Genomic DNA, 15,748 nt, shown 5'->3' on the forward strand with positions numbered 1-15,748 from the left:
TAAGATTACTCTAAGCTTGCTTACTTGGTTTTGATTTGTTTTGTTTTTCTTTTTTCAATTAATAGGAATTTGCCGTCTATATGACAGAGAATAGAATATTAAGGGTTGAATGAAGCTTTTTGAAGTAAGTTTATGTTGGAAATGTGCCCTAAAACCAATCATATGATGATACTTTATGGACATTTCACATGTTAAACTAATCTAGTTTAATATTAAGGGCAAACATTATTGTTTGAGCCGTCTCATATAAATGTTATATGCTTAAACGATAAGTCCAAGGAATATGTGATTGGGAGAATGCGATCTAAAGAAGTTAGATTCATGAGACCATTCTTTCGTAGACACATCCTAAACGTTCCTGATCATAGGATTGCCAATTGGGCATTGACAGTCCGTTAAGATCAGTACGTGTTGTGTCTTCTCTCAGGGAGAGTGACTAGTCTCGAGTCATTGGTGTGAGTGACACCAAGACAAGCATGTAGGTGCTCAATAAAGAATGAGTTCACTGAACACGATCAACGAGGAGTTCTCATATTCATGTCACATGAAAACTCATGGTTGGGATAATGCAAAGTAGTCATTTAACCTGAGGCATCACAGCTGTCTTATGGTTAGGTACTTGATCTTTGATTATGTCAAAAGTCACTCTATCAGGGTGTCCACGGCATCGTCGGGGTTAAGCCACTTAGCCATGGAGGCAAGTGAATGCGCAACAAGGGATCTCTAACCTTCAAACTGTTTGAGGGAGAATACTCTATGATATGATTTAGAATCTCTGGCCAGAGTATGAATGAGATGTTGGAATGCGTTCCAGATCACATTCAAGGTAATCATATAAGTACAAGATTCACATTGGATAGTAGACATGAATAAACTATCAAACCAAACAATGTGGTCAAGAGTATTGTATTAGAGAAAGACCGTATTGCATTTGTAATCCTAAACTGAATAGGTTCTCCACCTCTTCTGATTAGCTTGGGTAACCATGATATGCTGCTAGGTGTCACTCATGGTTTGTGGAAGCCCTAAACGTGTATAAACACTAAAGGGAGAATTGAAAGTAAGTTTCAATTCACAATCGATTTGAAAGAGTTTGAATCGCCCACTGCCTCGCTAAAAGGAACCTAATGGATCGTACACCGTGTAAGGTAGAGATTGAAGATTCAACGGAGATGAGTAAGAATAATTAAATGGTTTAATTATTTATGGCAAGGATTAATTAATATGTTAATTAATCAAACGAATAAGTTCGTTAAAAGACCTCGGGATAGTTTTGGACCTTAAGGCCCAATGGGCTTCGAACGTCAAGTCCATTGACTTAAGTTGTATGACAACTTAATGAATAATGATTCACAAATGCCCAAATAGCCCAATAAATCCCCTTAGGCCGGCCATTTAGAGGAGGGTAGTGAACTTGGCTTAATTGCAAGTTTGCCACTCCATTGTGAGGTGATATAAAGACATCTTTATAGCCATTTCATCCTTAGGGTTTTCTTGGGAGTAAAGATGAGAACACAAACCTCCCTTTGCTCTCAAAGAGGCCGGCCAATCTAGAGGGGAAAATCTAGCAATCTTACTTCCTCTAGGTCACTCATTTCTTCTTCAATATGCCTTGGTGTGGAGACTTAGAGGTTCTCAATTTTGGGAACTTGGAGAAACCTTTTCATCCATCCAAATCCATGGATCTAAGATGCAAGGAATGAAGGCCCTCTCTTTGGGTGATTAGCCTTTACTTATGCAAAGAGGAATCTACAAAGGTATTGATTTCTCAACTCACTTTGTTTTGAGTTGAGTCTTGGTTCACCTATTTACTAGGCTTTGAAGTTCATGGATTAAGTTTTGTTTTTGAGTGCATATAAACATGATTCCGCCTTTTAATTGTTAATTGCATGTTGTTGATGTTGCTCAAATGAACTTGTTTTTCACAAATCTTCCTTCAAGTGGTATCAGAGCCTAAGTCTAGTAGTTGGTGAATCCTTTTGGGTTTTGTAGTTCATAGTTTGTGATTTGAATGTTGTAATTGTTACAAGCTTTATTCTTGCTTCTTTGAATGTAAATTTTGTTAGAAAATTTGCCATCTCAAATGTTGTAGATGTAGTTCATATGAGCATGAATTTTGGAGCTAAAATTTGGTGCCATGTTTTTGGGGAAATTCGGCCAAATCCAAAGGGTGGATTTTTGGGTTCTTGTTTGACTTGTTAAAAGTGTTTTAAAGTGACTTTTGGAACCCCTATGTACCCTAGTATGGTTGTATGTTATTTCCCTTAAGTTTGAGTGGTTTTGGTATGTTTTTGGGTGAAGAATGTTCATGGAGTTCTTATGGGTTTTCATGGATGTTCTTCATTGTTCTTGATATGTTCTTGCCAAGAACAAAAGGTTTGGTGTTTTGATTCAAAGTTTTGATTTATTTCATAAAGTTTTTGTTTTGAAATATTTCTTATGTTTAAATATCTTAGATATTTGTTTTGAAAAATTAAAGAAATTTTAGTGGGTAGGTGTGTAATGATTTATTCCATTTCACACACCCCACTTACAAAACTTTGAAATTTTTTTATAAACTTTGCTTCAATGGCCGGCCACCCTACTCAATTAGGGTCCTTGTGGGGCTTTTATGCAATTACATAAAGTTTTGATACTTTTGTGTATTTGTACTTTGACCCAAAAGTTTACGTTTTTACGTAAAGGTCCAAAATCACTAAAAGGACAAATTGTTTTGCTCCTTTAATGAAGTTTTAGCTTTTGTGGAAATTTTTGGGTTCTAGTTGTAATTACATGAAGTAGTGGACTTTTGTGTTTTTACAAAGTGACCCCAAAAGTTTAAGTTTTTGCAAAATAGCCCAAAAGTTGAGGTTAATTGCACTATGCCCAAACAAGTTGAGGTCATAGCATTTTGGCCCAAATTAGGTAGAGAACAAAAATTGTTTTGTCTCTTTAAATGAGAATTGGATTTTCATTTCATTTAGCTCCATTTAAATCAATTCTATGGATACAAAAACCAAATGAAAATGTTGCATTCAAGTTTAATTAGTTAAAGCGTTAATTAATTAAAGAAAGGGTGATTATGAACCTAAGCCTACTATAATTGAGCTATGTGAAAGGCCGTTTCAAATTTGTTTAAACCATGGGAATGTGTAGATTAAATTTTGGTTGTAATTTGATATGATCAATTGTTGTAAAAGAGCATAAGCTCTTCTTTACTTTAAAGTAATTTGATTTGATCAATTGTTGTAAAAGAGCATAAGCTCTTATTTACTTTGAAGTACTCATTTCTTGTTTTATTCGATATGCATGAAATTGGAGTAGTTGGGTCCAACGCCCAATAAGACAACACACCTTAATGTGATTAAACGCGTAACTAAAATCGATCACCATCCCTAGACCGAGATTCAACACAAGGCTCGTGTTGAATCTAATCAAAGGTTCATAGTCATCCTAAGGCCCTAAGGCAACTATATAGTCCATCAATGAATGCAAATCTTATGTTAGTAGTACCATATAGTCTTGCTTTAAAAACCGTTTTAAAAGCATAGTGGGAGTATTATATACTACTAAATCAATCAAATGGACCAATAGTTGTAATAGGACCAAAATGTTTTAATTAGATTAAAATGTATGTTTATATGTGATGAGGCCTAAAACCCTCAACAAACCATTATTAAGTTGATAAGCGAGAGATGCTTTGAATATCTCTTCGTAGGCCTTCCACCGTGATGGGCTCCAATCGTTTGTGACTCATGCACCGGCTTCACCCTATAATGGGGAAGTACAAAGTATGTGCTTACATCCAGGAGGAGTCCATAAACATATGATGAGGTGAGTGTAGACAACGAGTATGACCAACATGATATAATTATGAGGTTGTGCTTGAACCTCTACATAAACTAAGCATGGTGGGAATAACTTAACTAAGTGCAATGGTGCCAACATGATATAATTCTGAGGCATTCATTCTCTAGAGGCCAAACTAGATGGGTAATTACAAGAGTTGTAAATGACTAAAGTGTTATTCTCTCATCATTATTTTTGCTAACCAAAATGATATAATTTTGAGGTGGGCTTGGTAATGGTGAGTCTCCCATACCCTGCTAAGAGTTCAACAAAACTCTCGAATTCCGATGAAGGATATGGAATTTGCCAAAAATAGTGGGTGGTGCTATTTGATTTAAAGACCCGAATCAAATGGCTTAAAATCAATCAATTTATATTCGTTATGTATTTGTTTACCAATATATTTGCAAACGCTATCCAAAACTTGACAAAGAAAAGCCGAATGCTTTAATTTCCGGACTTAGTTCTACAATCCCATAGATTGTCTTTAATGGCTTGTAGATGTAACTAAGTAGTCTCATCCTCACAATCTTCCTATTGATAATGTATCATTAGAAGAATATGTTAGATAAGTCTAACATGAGAAGGACAACACTTTTAATGTCATAATTCTTCAAATACAAATTGTTGTATGAAGAAATAAGAGTTGCTTTGAACAATCCTTAATCAACACAAACTTTAGTGCTTGTTTCTTTGTTACATAAACAAGGAACTTGAGAAGTAAGCACAAGGGCATGGACACTTTATGTGCCATGATTCTTCACTTACAAATTGTTGTATGAAGAAATGAGAGTTGCCTTGAACAACTCTTGAAAGTTTGTTATTATGTTTAGAACATAATGGTTGGTTGACAAAAATAGTCCATTTATATGGACTTATGATGATTTTGAATCATTGAGTGTTGAAGTGTTAAACCACTTAACGAGACGGAAACTAGGCAAGGACTTCACCTTTGTGTCCCTATTCTAATGGTTCACTAAGTTTATTGTAAACAATATAGTGAACAATAACCGCACGCTCTCCAAATCGTTTGATGTGTATAACACATTTGAAATAAGTTTCAAGAGAGATAGTGGGAGTTTAGGGACCATGACTATTGTAATCAAAAGGAGAAGTCAAATGAAGAAGGCAAAATAACTCCAAGGGAACAAAACTTTCTTTATGAAAGGATGGACATTGGAAGGGGTATTTGCAAGAAATGTCTTGCAAGTGTCAAGAACACACCTTTCGAAGGTGTTGTAATATGTTCTTGAAATAGTTCAAAACAGTTGGTTCTTCTACTTGAATGCTTGATTCCGTATTAGTAACTATGTTTTACAATTGTTGTAAAAGTGTGCTAATAAAAAGTAGAAGATTAATGAGAGAAGAGAAAGTACTTCACATTCGGAAAGTGAATAAAATATAGATCTCTGCGAAAGCGGATTGTACTTACTTCCTCATATGAACTACCAAAGAAATTGGAAAATACTAAAGATTGTCTTTACATTCCAATTTTAAGGAACTTAAATCCGTCACTATAGTAGAGATGGATAAATGTTTTGTTTGACAAAACATTGTTCTTTATTAATGAATGATTAGATTATGGTAATCTAATTAATTGTCTCTGTAGTAGAGATGATGTGGTAGTGTTAACTGTTTAAGAATATAACGATGCTTAAAACCCAAAAGGTTGCAAGGTAGTGACTAATCCCAACTGAGTTGTGATACCTCTAAAACATAAGTTACGAGTTGGTCATAGATGGATGCTTTGGATCGTTAGATCCGGATCCAATACCTTCTTGTTAAAATTGTATGGAGGCGAAATGTTTGAATCTTTATTCTTTTGGAAAGAAGAAAGAATCACAAAGTTGTTGAGGTTAATTCACTTAGATGTTAGTGGCACTTGTCCACAACATAATACTACTCATGTTGTATGACATTCACCGAAGATCACTCTCGGTTGGACTATAGTTTATTTTGAATAAACACAAGTCCGAATACTTTGCAAAAGGTTTCAAAGAATTCAAGAAATGTAAGTAGATGAGTAAGACGTCTAAAGTATTTACCTCCTTAGATTTGATCCAAGAAAAAAGTAACACTTTAGATTAATTTCCTTGAAAAATATCAAGAAAAGTAGCATCGTAAGATAATGAATTTCTCCATTAGGAGAAGAATGAACATAAATAAGATTTAGTTCGTTGGACATTATCAATTACCCATATATATATGATATATACTTCTAAGACAACCTAATTCCTACACCACAAGCTCCAAGGTAGTCGAGAAGGATTTATAAATCGTCTCAGTTGAATGGTTTGAACTTTATGACTATGTCATAGAATTACACCTCTTAATTCGAAAGAAATAAGAATGAAAATCCTTATGACTACACTGAGTGTATATATATGACATATACTCAAGGAAATGGTAAAGTACCATTTGAATCGAAATAATGAAACCTTAATAGCTAATCGGTAGCTTAAGGTGACTACACTCAAAGAAAATGGTTGACTTTGAAGAAACCGTCTTTGACATAGTCTTAGTTTCAATTAATTCGAAGATTGCTAGAAACAACTAAATGATGATTCAATGTTTGGACATAATATGGGTTTCCGAAACAATTATCAAGATAGTCTTGATAATATATGTCTAAAACTAAGAATCACAAGACATATAAGTTGTAGAGATCCATCCATCATAAATCTCAGCAAGTTAGTGGGAGCTATAAGCATCTTATGAGAAAAAGGATCAAATCGTTTGATTTCTCATAAAGATGTAAATGAATCTTTTGTTTACTAGGTTTACAAAAGATTAGTGGGAGTTAATCATATTCCTAAATTTGAATATATATACATGATATATATTAATTTTGAAAATGAAAGGAATTCTTCATCGTTAAAGTTATGACTTTAAATATTCTATAATGATAGAATGTATATGGGAGACATAGTCTATATACATGGGATGGAAATCTATAATGATAGATTTCAAGATATAATTGGATTATATCAATCCCTAAAATAGACAAGAGATGCTAGGAAGTTTCTCATATGATGATAAACTTCAATTAGAATGACAATTCTAGTGAGACTAGGAAGTTGTTCTTCTCAAAGGGAATGCACCCTTTGACTCCCAAAGAAATAATGCGTAAATAGAATCCTTTATGCATACGCAGAAAGGTGATTTATGTATTTCATATTGTATGAAAACATTGATATAAGTTGTACCTAGAACGGTACAAGATGATATCAGTGCAAGCCCAGGATCAGAACCATGGCAACTGTCAAGTGAATCCTTAGGTATTTAAGAAATACTAAGGATGGATTCCTCAAGAATGAGGAAGAATTAGAGTAACGTAATGGAAGCGTAAATGTATTAGATTATGAATCTAATCCATCATAGAATATCTCTTCATTATGAATGAAGTGATAATGAGATATCTCTTTATTATGACTAAAGAGATATTTGGGTGGAAACGTTAAAAGTAATGACTTTAATGTGTTCCATCATGTATGCAAAATATATTGCCATATAGAAGCTTACAACATTGTTGTTTGGATGGGAAAGTTCATTTATGAACTCTCCATTCGGTTCCAACCAGAAAGTGTATGACACTAATGGGGCGATAGCTCAAGCCAGGGAATCAAGGTCTCATCAAGGTCCGAACTCAAATGAGAGACTGAACCACATGATTGAGAATCATGTATAATGGTGACGTCGTTATTCTCAAGGTTGCTTCTATGGATAACATATAGATATCCATTGTCTAGGCCTACTACTCAGCCATTTATGAAATGACTACAGAAGAGGTATCATCACTGATGACTAAGCTGATTGGCTCTAGTGCAAGTGGGAGATTGTTGGAAATGTGCCCTAAAACCAATCATATGATGATACTTTATGGACATTTCACATGTTAAACTAATCTAGTTTAATATTAAGGGCAAACATTATTGTTTGAGCCGTCTCATATAAATGTTATATGCTTAAACGATAAGTCCAAGGAATATGTGATTGGGAGAATGCGATCTAAAGAAGTTAGATTCATGAGACCATTCTTTCGTAGACACATCCTAAACGTTCCTGATCATAGGATTGCCAATTGGGCATTGACAGTCCGTTAAGATCAGTACGTGCTGTGTCTTCTCTCAGGGAGAGTGACTAGTCTCGAGTCATTGGTGTGAGTGACACCAAGACAAGCATGTAGGTGCTCAATAGAGAATGAGTTCACTGAACACGATCAACGAGGAGTTCTCATATTCATGTCACATGAGAACTCATGGTTGGGATAATGCAAAGTAGTCCTTTGACCTGAGGCATCACAGCTGTCTTGTGGTTAGGTACTTGATCTTTGATTATGTCAAAAGTCACTCTATCAGGGTGTCCACGGCATCGTCGGGGTTAAGCCACTTAGCCATGGAGGCAAGTGAATGCGCAACAAGGGATCTCTAACCTTCAAACTGTTTGAGGGAGAATACTCTATGATATGATTTAGAATCTCTGGCCAGAGTATGAATAAGATGTTGGAATGCGTTCCAGATCACATTCAAGGTAATCATATAAGTACAAGATTCACATTGGATAGTAGACATGAATAAACTATCAAACCAAACAATGTGGTCAAGAGTATTGTATTAGAGAAAGACCGTATTGCATTTGTAATCCTAAACTGAATAGGTTCTCCACCTCTTCTGATTAGCTTGGGTAACCATGATATGCTGCTAGGTGTCACTCATGGTTTGTGGAAGCCCTAAACGTGTATAAACACTAAAGGGAGAATTGAAAGTAAGTTTCAATTCACAATCGATTTGAAAGAGTTTGAATCGCCCACTGCCTCGCTAAAAGGAACCTAATGGATCGTACACCGTGTAAGGTAGAGATTGAAGATTCAACGGAGATGAGTAAGAATAATTAAATGGTTTAATTATTTATGGCAAGGATTAATTAATATGTTAATTAATCAAACGAATAAGTTCGTTAAAAGACCTCGGGATAGTTTTGGACCTTAAGGCCCAATGGGCTTCGAACGTCAAGTCCATTGACTTAAGTTGTATGACAACTTAATGAATAATGATTCACAAAGGCCCAAATAGCCCAATAAATCCCCTTAGGTCGGCCATTTAGAGGAGGGTAGTGAACTTGGCTTAATTGCAAGTTTGCCACTCCATTGTGAGGTGGTATAAAGACATCTTTATAGCCATTTCATCCTTAGGGTTTTCTTGGGAGTAAAGATGAGAACACAAACCTCCCTTTGCTCTCAAAGAGGCCGGCCAATCTAGAGGGGAAAATCTAGCAATCTTACTTCCTCTAGGTCACTCATTTCTTCTTCAATATGCCTTGGTGTGGAGACTTAGAGGTTCTCAATTTTGGGAACTTGGAGAAACCTTTTCATCCATCCAAATCCATAGATCTAAGATGCAAGGAATGAAGGCCCTCTCTTTGGGTGATTAGCCTTTGCTTATGCAAAGAGGAATCTACAAAGGTATTGATTTCTCAACTCACTTTGTTTTGAGTTGAGTCTTGGTTCACCTATCTACTAGGCTTTGAAGTTCATAGGTTAAGTTTTGTTTTTGAGTGCATATAAACATGATTCCGCCTTTTAATTGTTAATTGCATGTTGTTGATGTTGCTCAAATGAACTTGTTTTTCACAAATCTTCCTTCAGTTTAGTGCCCAAATCATTAAAAACAAAAAGTTTGGACCGTCGATTCTGTGAAAGAAAAAGAAAAAGAAAAAGGAAAAAAAAAAAAAAAAAAACCTTCCTATGTCACCGCACTTGTGATCGATGATTTAACGGGTAGGAGAACCTCAATTTTACTACACTAAAGTGTGACATTGTGACATTGGGCTTGGCCAGCAATAAACCGAACCAAACAACTGATTTTGTGAGAGAAGATGTACTAGCCCCACGTTGGGGCAAATCGGTGCGTATCTTTTAGTTAGTGTTTTGATTTACAGTCTAAATTATATTTGGTGTAACATTTAGTTATTTTTTCTTCTTTTTTACAAGGGAGACAACTGGTAGCAAGCTATGATTATCCATTCATTCTGGGGTTTGGAAAGATTCACAGAAGCATTTCAGCTTTCTCCTGACCGCAAATCTAACTTCCACATTGTAACATTTAGTATATCGTTACTGGCAACAACGAAAAGCAAATTTTTCTGCAATAATATTGGTACTTACCACCAACAACTATCTAATACAATGCATAGGTTATATGCTGAATTCAAATAGAGAAGAACATGTAAAGTTTGTGTTTGATTAGCAACGAAACTGCTGGCTTAAGACCATCCGATAACTGCGACAAGAACATAAAGCAGAAGCAGTGATAGGGGGTACAGAGTGTATGCTAGAATGCTTGTCCAAAATGGGAACTTTCTGCTGAAGCTGGCAGAAAGACCAACCGCTGTCGAGATAAGTAAAACAACTAAAACTTCAGCAGAGACGTCCCATGATAAATTGCGTATGTAAACAAGGGCCAAAAATACGACCAACCCCGAAATGTTGTTCATGAACGCCGCGTTGTAAATCTGCAGAGAACAATTCAAATGTTAGATAATGGTGATTATATGAGGTTGCAGTGTTGTGTTTTGGCTCACCAAAAGTGTTAGGGACGGATTTTTGGAGTAGAAATCGGTGAAAATAAGTATCTTACATCATCAGACGCTTAAGTGTGTAATAGTAGTTAAAACAATATATTTGAGTTTATGGAGAGAAACAGACCTCAGAAAGTGTTAAAGAAATTGCATTCTCCGTTCTGTCTCTGGCAGACGTTACTGACATTAGTGCCAGTCTGTAGTTTGTAGACAAGGGTATCACAACATAAGAGACCGCGAAAGAAGGGATGCTTGCCGCTGTGGAGAACTCTTGGAGACTTACCATGAGCGGCATTGAAAGAAAAACCGTCATGGCAGTTCCTAGAGTAATTAGAAAAACAGCCTTCAGGAGATTCATCCACGATTTATCAGCACCCTTAGTCTTCTTTTTCTTAGAGATCAGCGGCGTCTGCTGATCTTCCTTAGTTTTCTCATTCTGCAAGGACAATTTAATGACCCGGATGAAAATCTAGTTTTTATAAGCATTGAAATATAGTCCTATCAGGAAAACGTGGGCATCAGAGCAAATGTGCTCCTCCCTTATGCAGGTAATTTCAAGTCCCTCTTCCCGCGGTTTTACATTAGTTTAAAGTAAAATATCATTTGTCAAAAATATATTTATAGTCCTAATAGGGCTGAACTTGTACCTTTGAATTATTTCTTCTGAAAAGCGATTTATGTTCATGACCTTTACTGTTGGCAGAGGGCATAACTGGATTAATCCATTTTGAGATTCCATTCACAAAGTCCGTCTCAGCTATTTGAGCGTCGCCAGAGATATCAAATTGCTTCATCACTTCTGCTACATAATCATCGTCATCCAGACCAAATTCTTCTATTTGTATTCCTAGGATCAATGCTCTAAGTTCATCTGCTGATATGTATGTGCTATGATTCTTGTCTATTCTATGGAACAGCCTGCAAATAAATTTAGAAAACGACTAAATGATGAGATCATGGCATTTCAGTGATTCAGGTGGAGTGAACTAAAAACAGAAACTGGGTACTTACCCTTTTATGTTGGATACATTAGGGTTTCCGCGTACTGTCAGAAGACTTGGCAGTATGTTTTCCGGTCTGTATTTACGCATCAAATATTCATGCCTTCTGCTCTGAATCCATGGCTGAAAGAACTGCATAATTGTTTTCTATCAGTTAAGAAGTTCACAAATACAACATTTCTAACTGATACTGAGTTCATCATTGCTTAAACAATCAGAAGTTTTCTTCGGATTCTTATTATTTCAGTCGTTCAACTAAGTATTGCCAAGGCAAATTTTATGTTCTTGAAATTTTGTGTTACCTGGTAGATGAAGTAATTGGCAAGGAATGCGGATGCAATCAGTAAAGAAACTAAGATCACAACTCGAACTGCTCTGGTTGAAGTCAAGATTTTTGCCAGTTGAAGAATGAGAAATGGGATCAACGACAGCATCATGATTCTTGCAGTATCTTGGGTTTCGACATCAGTTCTTACACCAGAACCTGCACAGCCATGTTTACTTATACATCAAGTTATCTTATTTTAGATCTTTTTGTCTCAGTGAGTGTGTTGATTAGTGTTTGTGGAAATCAGATAAGAAGTAAACCAGTTAAACTGAAGGGTTTCTTATTTTCTGGATTTGATGAAGTTTGAGAATCTGAGAGGTCGTAGCTGCCGAAAGCAACAACAGAACCCCAAATTAGGGTAAGAATCATGATTGTTGATCCTGCAAGCATGCCCATGCTCATTTCTGCCATTTCCTCCACAGTTGTTGAAGTTGCTGTAACTCCGGTAACTGGAGAACAAAATGTGAATTTTTGTTATTAATTTATTGCATGTCTGTATTTCTACTTTGATTATAAACCAGAACTTCTGAACATTTATCATGAATCTTTGTCATGAATTTACAAGACATATTACATATCATTGTTGACTTTACTTTTTCTTATAATTGCAGTTCCCCAAATTAACACTTGTTAACGCAGTGAGAAATGACGATTTTTTTTTTTTTTTTCCTTCAAAATGGTGCTTCACTTGTCTATAATTATGAAACGAAGTTTGGAGGGACTTATTTTTTAATAGTATTCATACAAACAATATAGCGTAATAGATTTCATTGAGATGGAGCAAGAAATTAAGGAGCTTACCAAGAACCATTCCAACTTGTGGAATCAAGCCAAGCATGTGGAAAGCACTAGCACCAAAGATACCAGTTCCAAACAATTCAAAAAAGAATTCAGATCCTTTTGAAACATACTGATCTGCAAGGGAAAGCAAGACCTCGTAGACGATTATCAGGGAAAGCAGCCCCCAAACTGACGTTGCACAAGGCAAGAAGCCATAAGTTGGTTCACAAGTCACAGAATCTGCTTTAAGATTCGGTGCTTCGAGGATCGAAGATTGGCCTCTTATGTCATTTATTCCATCGGATATAAGACCGGAGTCTCTGACAATCCGGCCACTTCCCAAATGGACTAGTTGGAGGACCAGGAAAATGATGAACAAAACTTGTCTAGACATATCCAGAGACACAGCTCTGTAAATGAAAAAATGTGAATGAGAAGGAAAACTTGCTCCTTGTTTAGGTTTGAATGGAGATCAATACCATGCAAATTGTGGCATCAGAAAAAATGGACAAAAAACTCAAACATGTGTGACATGAGCAAAATCCCTCTTTTCCTTCCTATAGATTTTGAACAAGTACGAACAAAAGTTGGTAATTTATAGAATGTAGCAGGTTTGCAGAAAAAGCTACCTGCCTATTTGGATTTTAAAATAATTTTACCAAATATATTCTTCTATACTTGCTCCACAATGCCATTAATTATTGCATAGTTTTGGATTAATATATAAGTAATGAATCACTGTAAATATAAATGTACACATGCATCTAATTATGCACATATAAGTTAGGCTAGTTGGTCAGAACAATGTGCATGTATTTTTGCATCCAAAGATCAAATCTTCTTCTCGATAAAATAGTTTAAAATAGAAGAAATTGTAGTAATGTTCCTTCAACTTTAACCCAATTAAAGCAATGGTGCATCAACTAAAAATATGTGGTCATTGGTCCTTTAACTCATAAAACCATGTAACTGTGATCATTTTTGTCAACTCCGTCAGATTTTTCATCAAAATGAGTCATTTGTCACGCACATGAGGCTGAATTAAGGGGCAAATATGGGAATCAAATGAGAAAATTGTAACAACGGTCCCTCAACTCTAACTAAATTGGAGCAATGGTCCCTCACATATGTAACTATTGGTCCCTTAACTCATTAAAATGTGTAGCTATGATCATTTTCATCAATTCAATCAGCATATCCATCAAAATTAGTCACGTGCCACACATGAGGCTGAATTAAGGAGAAAATATAAAAAACCAAAAATACCCCACAACCATGACACGCTTCCCTCGACCCTCCATGCCATGCCTCCTTTGCACCTTCAACACATCCAAAATGGCATTGTCTCCTCCTTCCCCGTCGTTGACAGCCTCTTCCCTCGTACCACTTCCTGCAATTCTCTTCCAGCAACCTAGAGCGCGCCGAGGAGGACAAGGAGCCATGGTGGATGGACTCTACGGACAAACTGATAATGTATCCCCACAACCATGATACACTTTGTTTAGCCTCATATGTGTGGCAGGTGGCTTATTTTGACGGAATTAACAAATATAATCATAACTACATGTTTTGATGAGTTAAGAGACCAATAATCATGAATTTTTAATTGATAGACCATTACTACAATTTACCTTTTAAAATATATATCATCTTATGACTCTTATCAATTAAAACAAGTATTCACCCGAGGAGAAGACTAACATACTAACATGTCATGATTCCAACGCATAGTATGTAGAAACGAATTAATAATATAGCCTAGCTACCAACACAAATCCATATGAAGCTTCATCAGTGAGCTGTAGTTCTAATTATCTACGGAATCCGAATTAAATAATCAAAGTACTGAGCATATTTTCAATGCCAACTTGGTCTGCAGACTGCACAGTGGTACAGGTGGGTTGATTTATATTGGAGAAATAGCTTACTTTCTAGTTTTTTCTTTCTTCATCAATACAAGGAGTTTTGTATCCCATGCATATGACAAGATCTGGACGAGTAGTTAGGATAATCAAGATTACTTTTTAAACAATACGCTATTTTAACCTATTCTAATTTACGTGAAGGTAGATTTGAACTTGAACATAAAAGTACATGCACACCACTCGACTAACTGGCCCAACACACATATCTTATAGTAGTAATCTTATGGTCAAAGCAATGCTCTACAAGGACCAAGTAGCCGTCTAAATACCCATGTACGTCCACTAGTAAGGGGTATAAGCATTTTAGAAATTTTAGTGTCAATGACTCGTTTGGATGTACTTTTAAAATGATTAAAAGTACTTTTGATTAAAGTGTTTGTGAAACCAAAAATCGTTAGTAAAAATGTAAGCAAATTCTGGAAAATCGTTTTCAGTGCTTTTAGAATCCAAAAATAATTTTGCGCTTTCAATCATTTTATAAGCACTTTCAAAGAAGCTCTAAATCATTTAATAAAAAATTTGGAGCAAAAGAAAATTTAGATGTCACAGCATGTATGACACAGTGAAGTGTATCAATAAGCAAGCAAACCAAACATAAACAGCCAAATTAATTCCATCTGCCCCGAGTTCATTTGCAATTCGATGGCTTACCAAGAACCCTCCAATGGTGAAGCCGCAGTGAGAGGCGGTTCGATAGGGAAGGAGTGAGATATCGTAAAGGATGACTTCTCATTAAAATTTACTTTTACGTAATTTTATGGAGAATTACTTTAGTCTAAAGTAGGAGGGGAAATCGCACTATTCATATGAACAGTGTTTTGAACCACATTTCAGTTTATTTACAAGATTGCCATCGCGTCTTCTGTTTCAGATTGAAATTTTCGACTTATTTACGAAATTGCCACCCTTCAGCGCACAAGTGTCGACCATCGTAGAAAGGTTGGGGGATGGAAGCAAACCTTATTTTGTTCCAGAGATCTCTTCGACGACAAGCCCATTTTGCTCCAAAGCTCTTTAACGACAAAGTCGATTCGGCGCCTCACCGTCGCACACCTCGCCTTCCCCTCGCCGTCGCACACCTCGCCTTACCTCGCCACTGCACTCCTTACCAGAACTCGAATCAATGGTAACGTGCCAATTGTATATATTTTTTGTCGATTTTTATCATTATTCTGGAAATTAGGGTTTGATCTAAATTTGGTGTGGGAGGATTTGTGGATGAATTTCAGGGAGAGAGGCATGGGATGGCAGGGAGGGGAAGGGAGAGGGAGGAGTGAGGCTGCCAAAAAGGGGGTTAGGGTTGATTTTTT

General features: G+C 36.1%; 1 protein-coding gene across 1 annotated transcript; it reads right to left on the minus strand.

Moving 5' to 3' along the window:
* Window positions 1-9,922: 9,922 nt before the first annotated feature.
* Window positions 9,923-13,059, minus strand: LOC103944425 (sodium/calcium exchanger NCL2-like). Its single transcript, XM_018646850.2, has 7 exons — window positions 12,535-13,059; window positions 11,994-12,182; window positions 11,708-11,889; window positions 11,416-11,537; window positions 11,052-11,322; window positions 10,532-10,840; window positions 9,923-10,338 (listed from the first exon to the last, which is right to left on the minus strand). The coding sequence occupies exons 1-7, from the start codon at window positions 12,905-12,907 to the stop codon at window positions 10,090-10,092; spliced, it is 1,695 nt and encodes a 564-aa protein (XP_018502366.1). The 5' UTR covers window positions 12,908-13,059; the 3' UTR covers window positions 9,923-10,089.
* Between the last annotated feature and the right edge of the window lie 2,689 nt (window positions 13,060-15,748).

This window comes from the organism of the source record quoted next, unplaced genomic scaffold, assembly GCF_019419815.1.
Source record: "Pyrus x bretschneideri cultivar Hongxiangsu unplaced genomic scaffold, Pyrus_bretschneideri_v1 Contig19, whole genome shotgun sequence".
Lineage (NCBI taxonomy): Eukaryota > Viridiplantae > Streptophyta > Magnoliopsida > Rosales > Rosaceae > Pyrus > Pyrus x bretschneideri.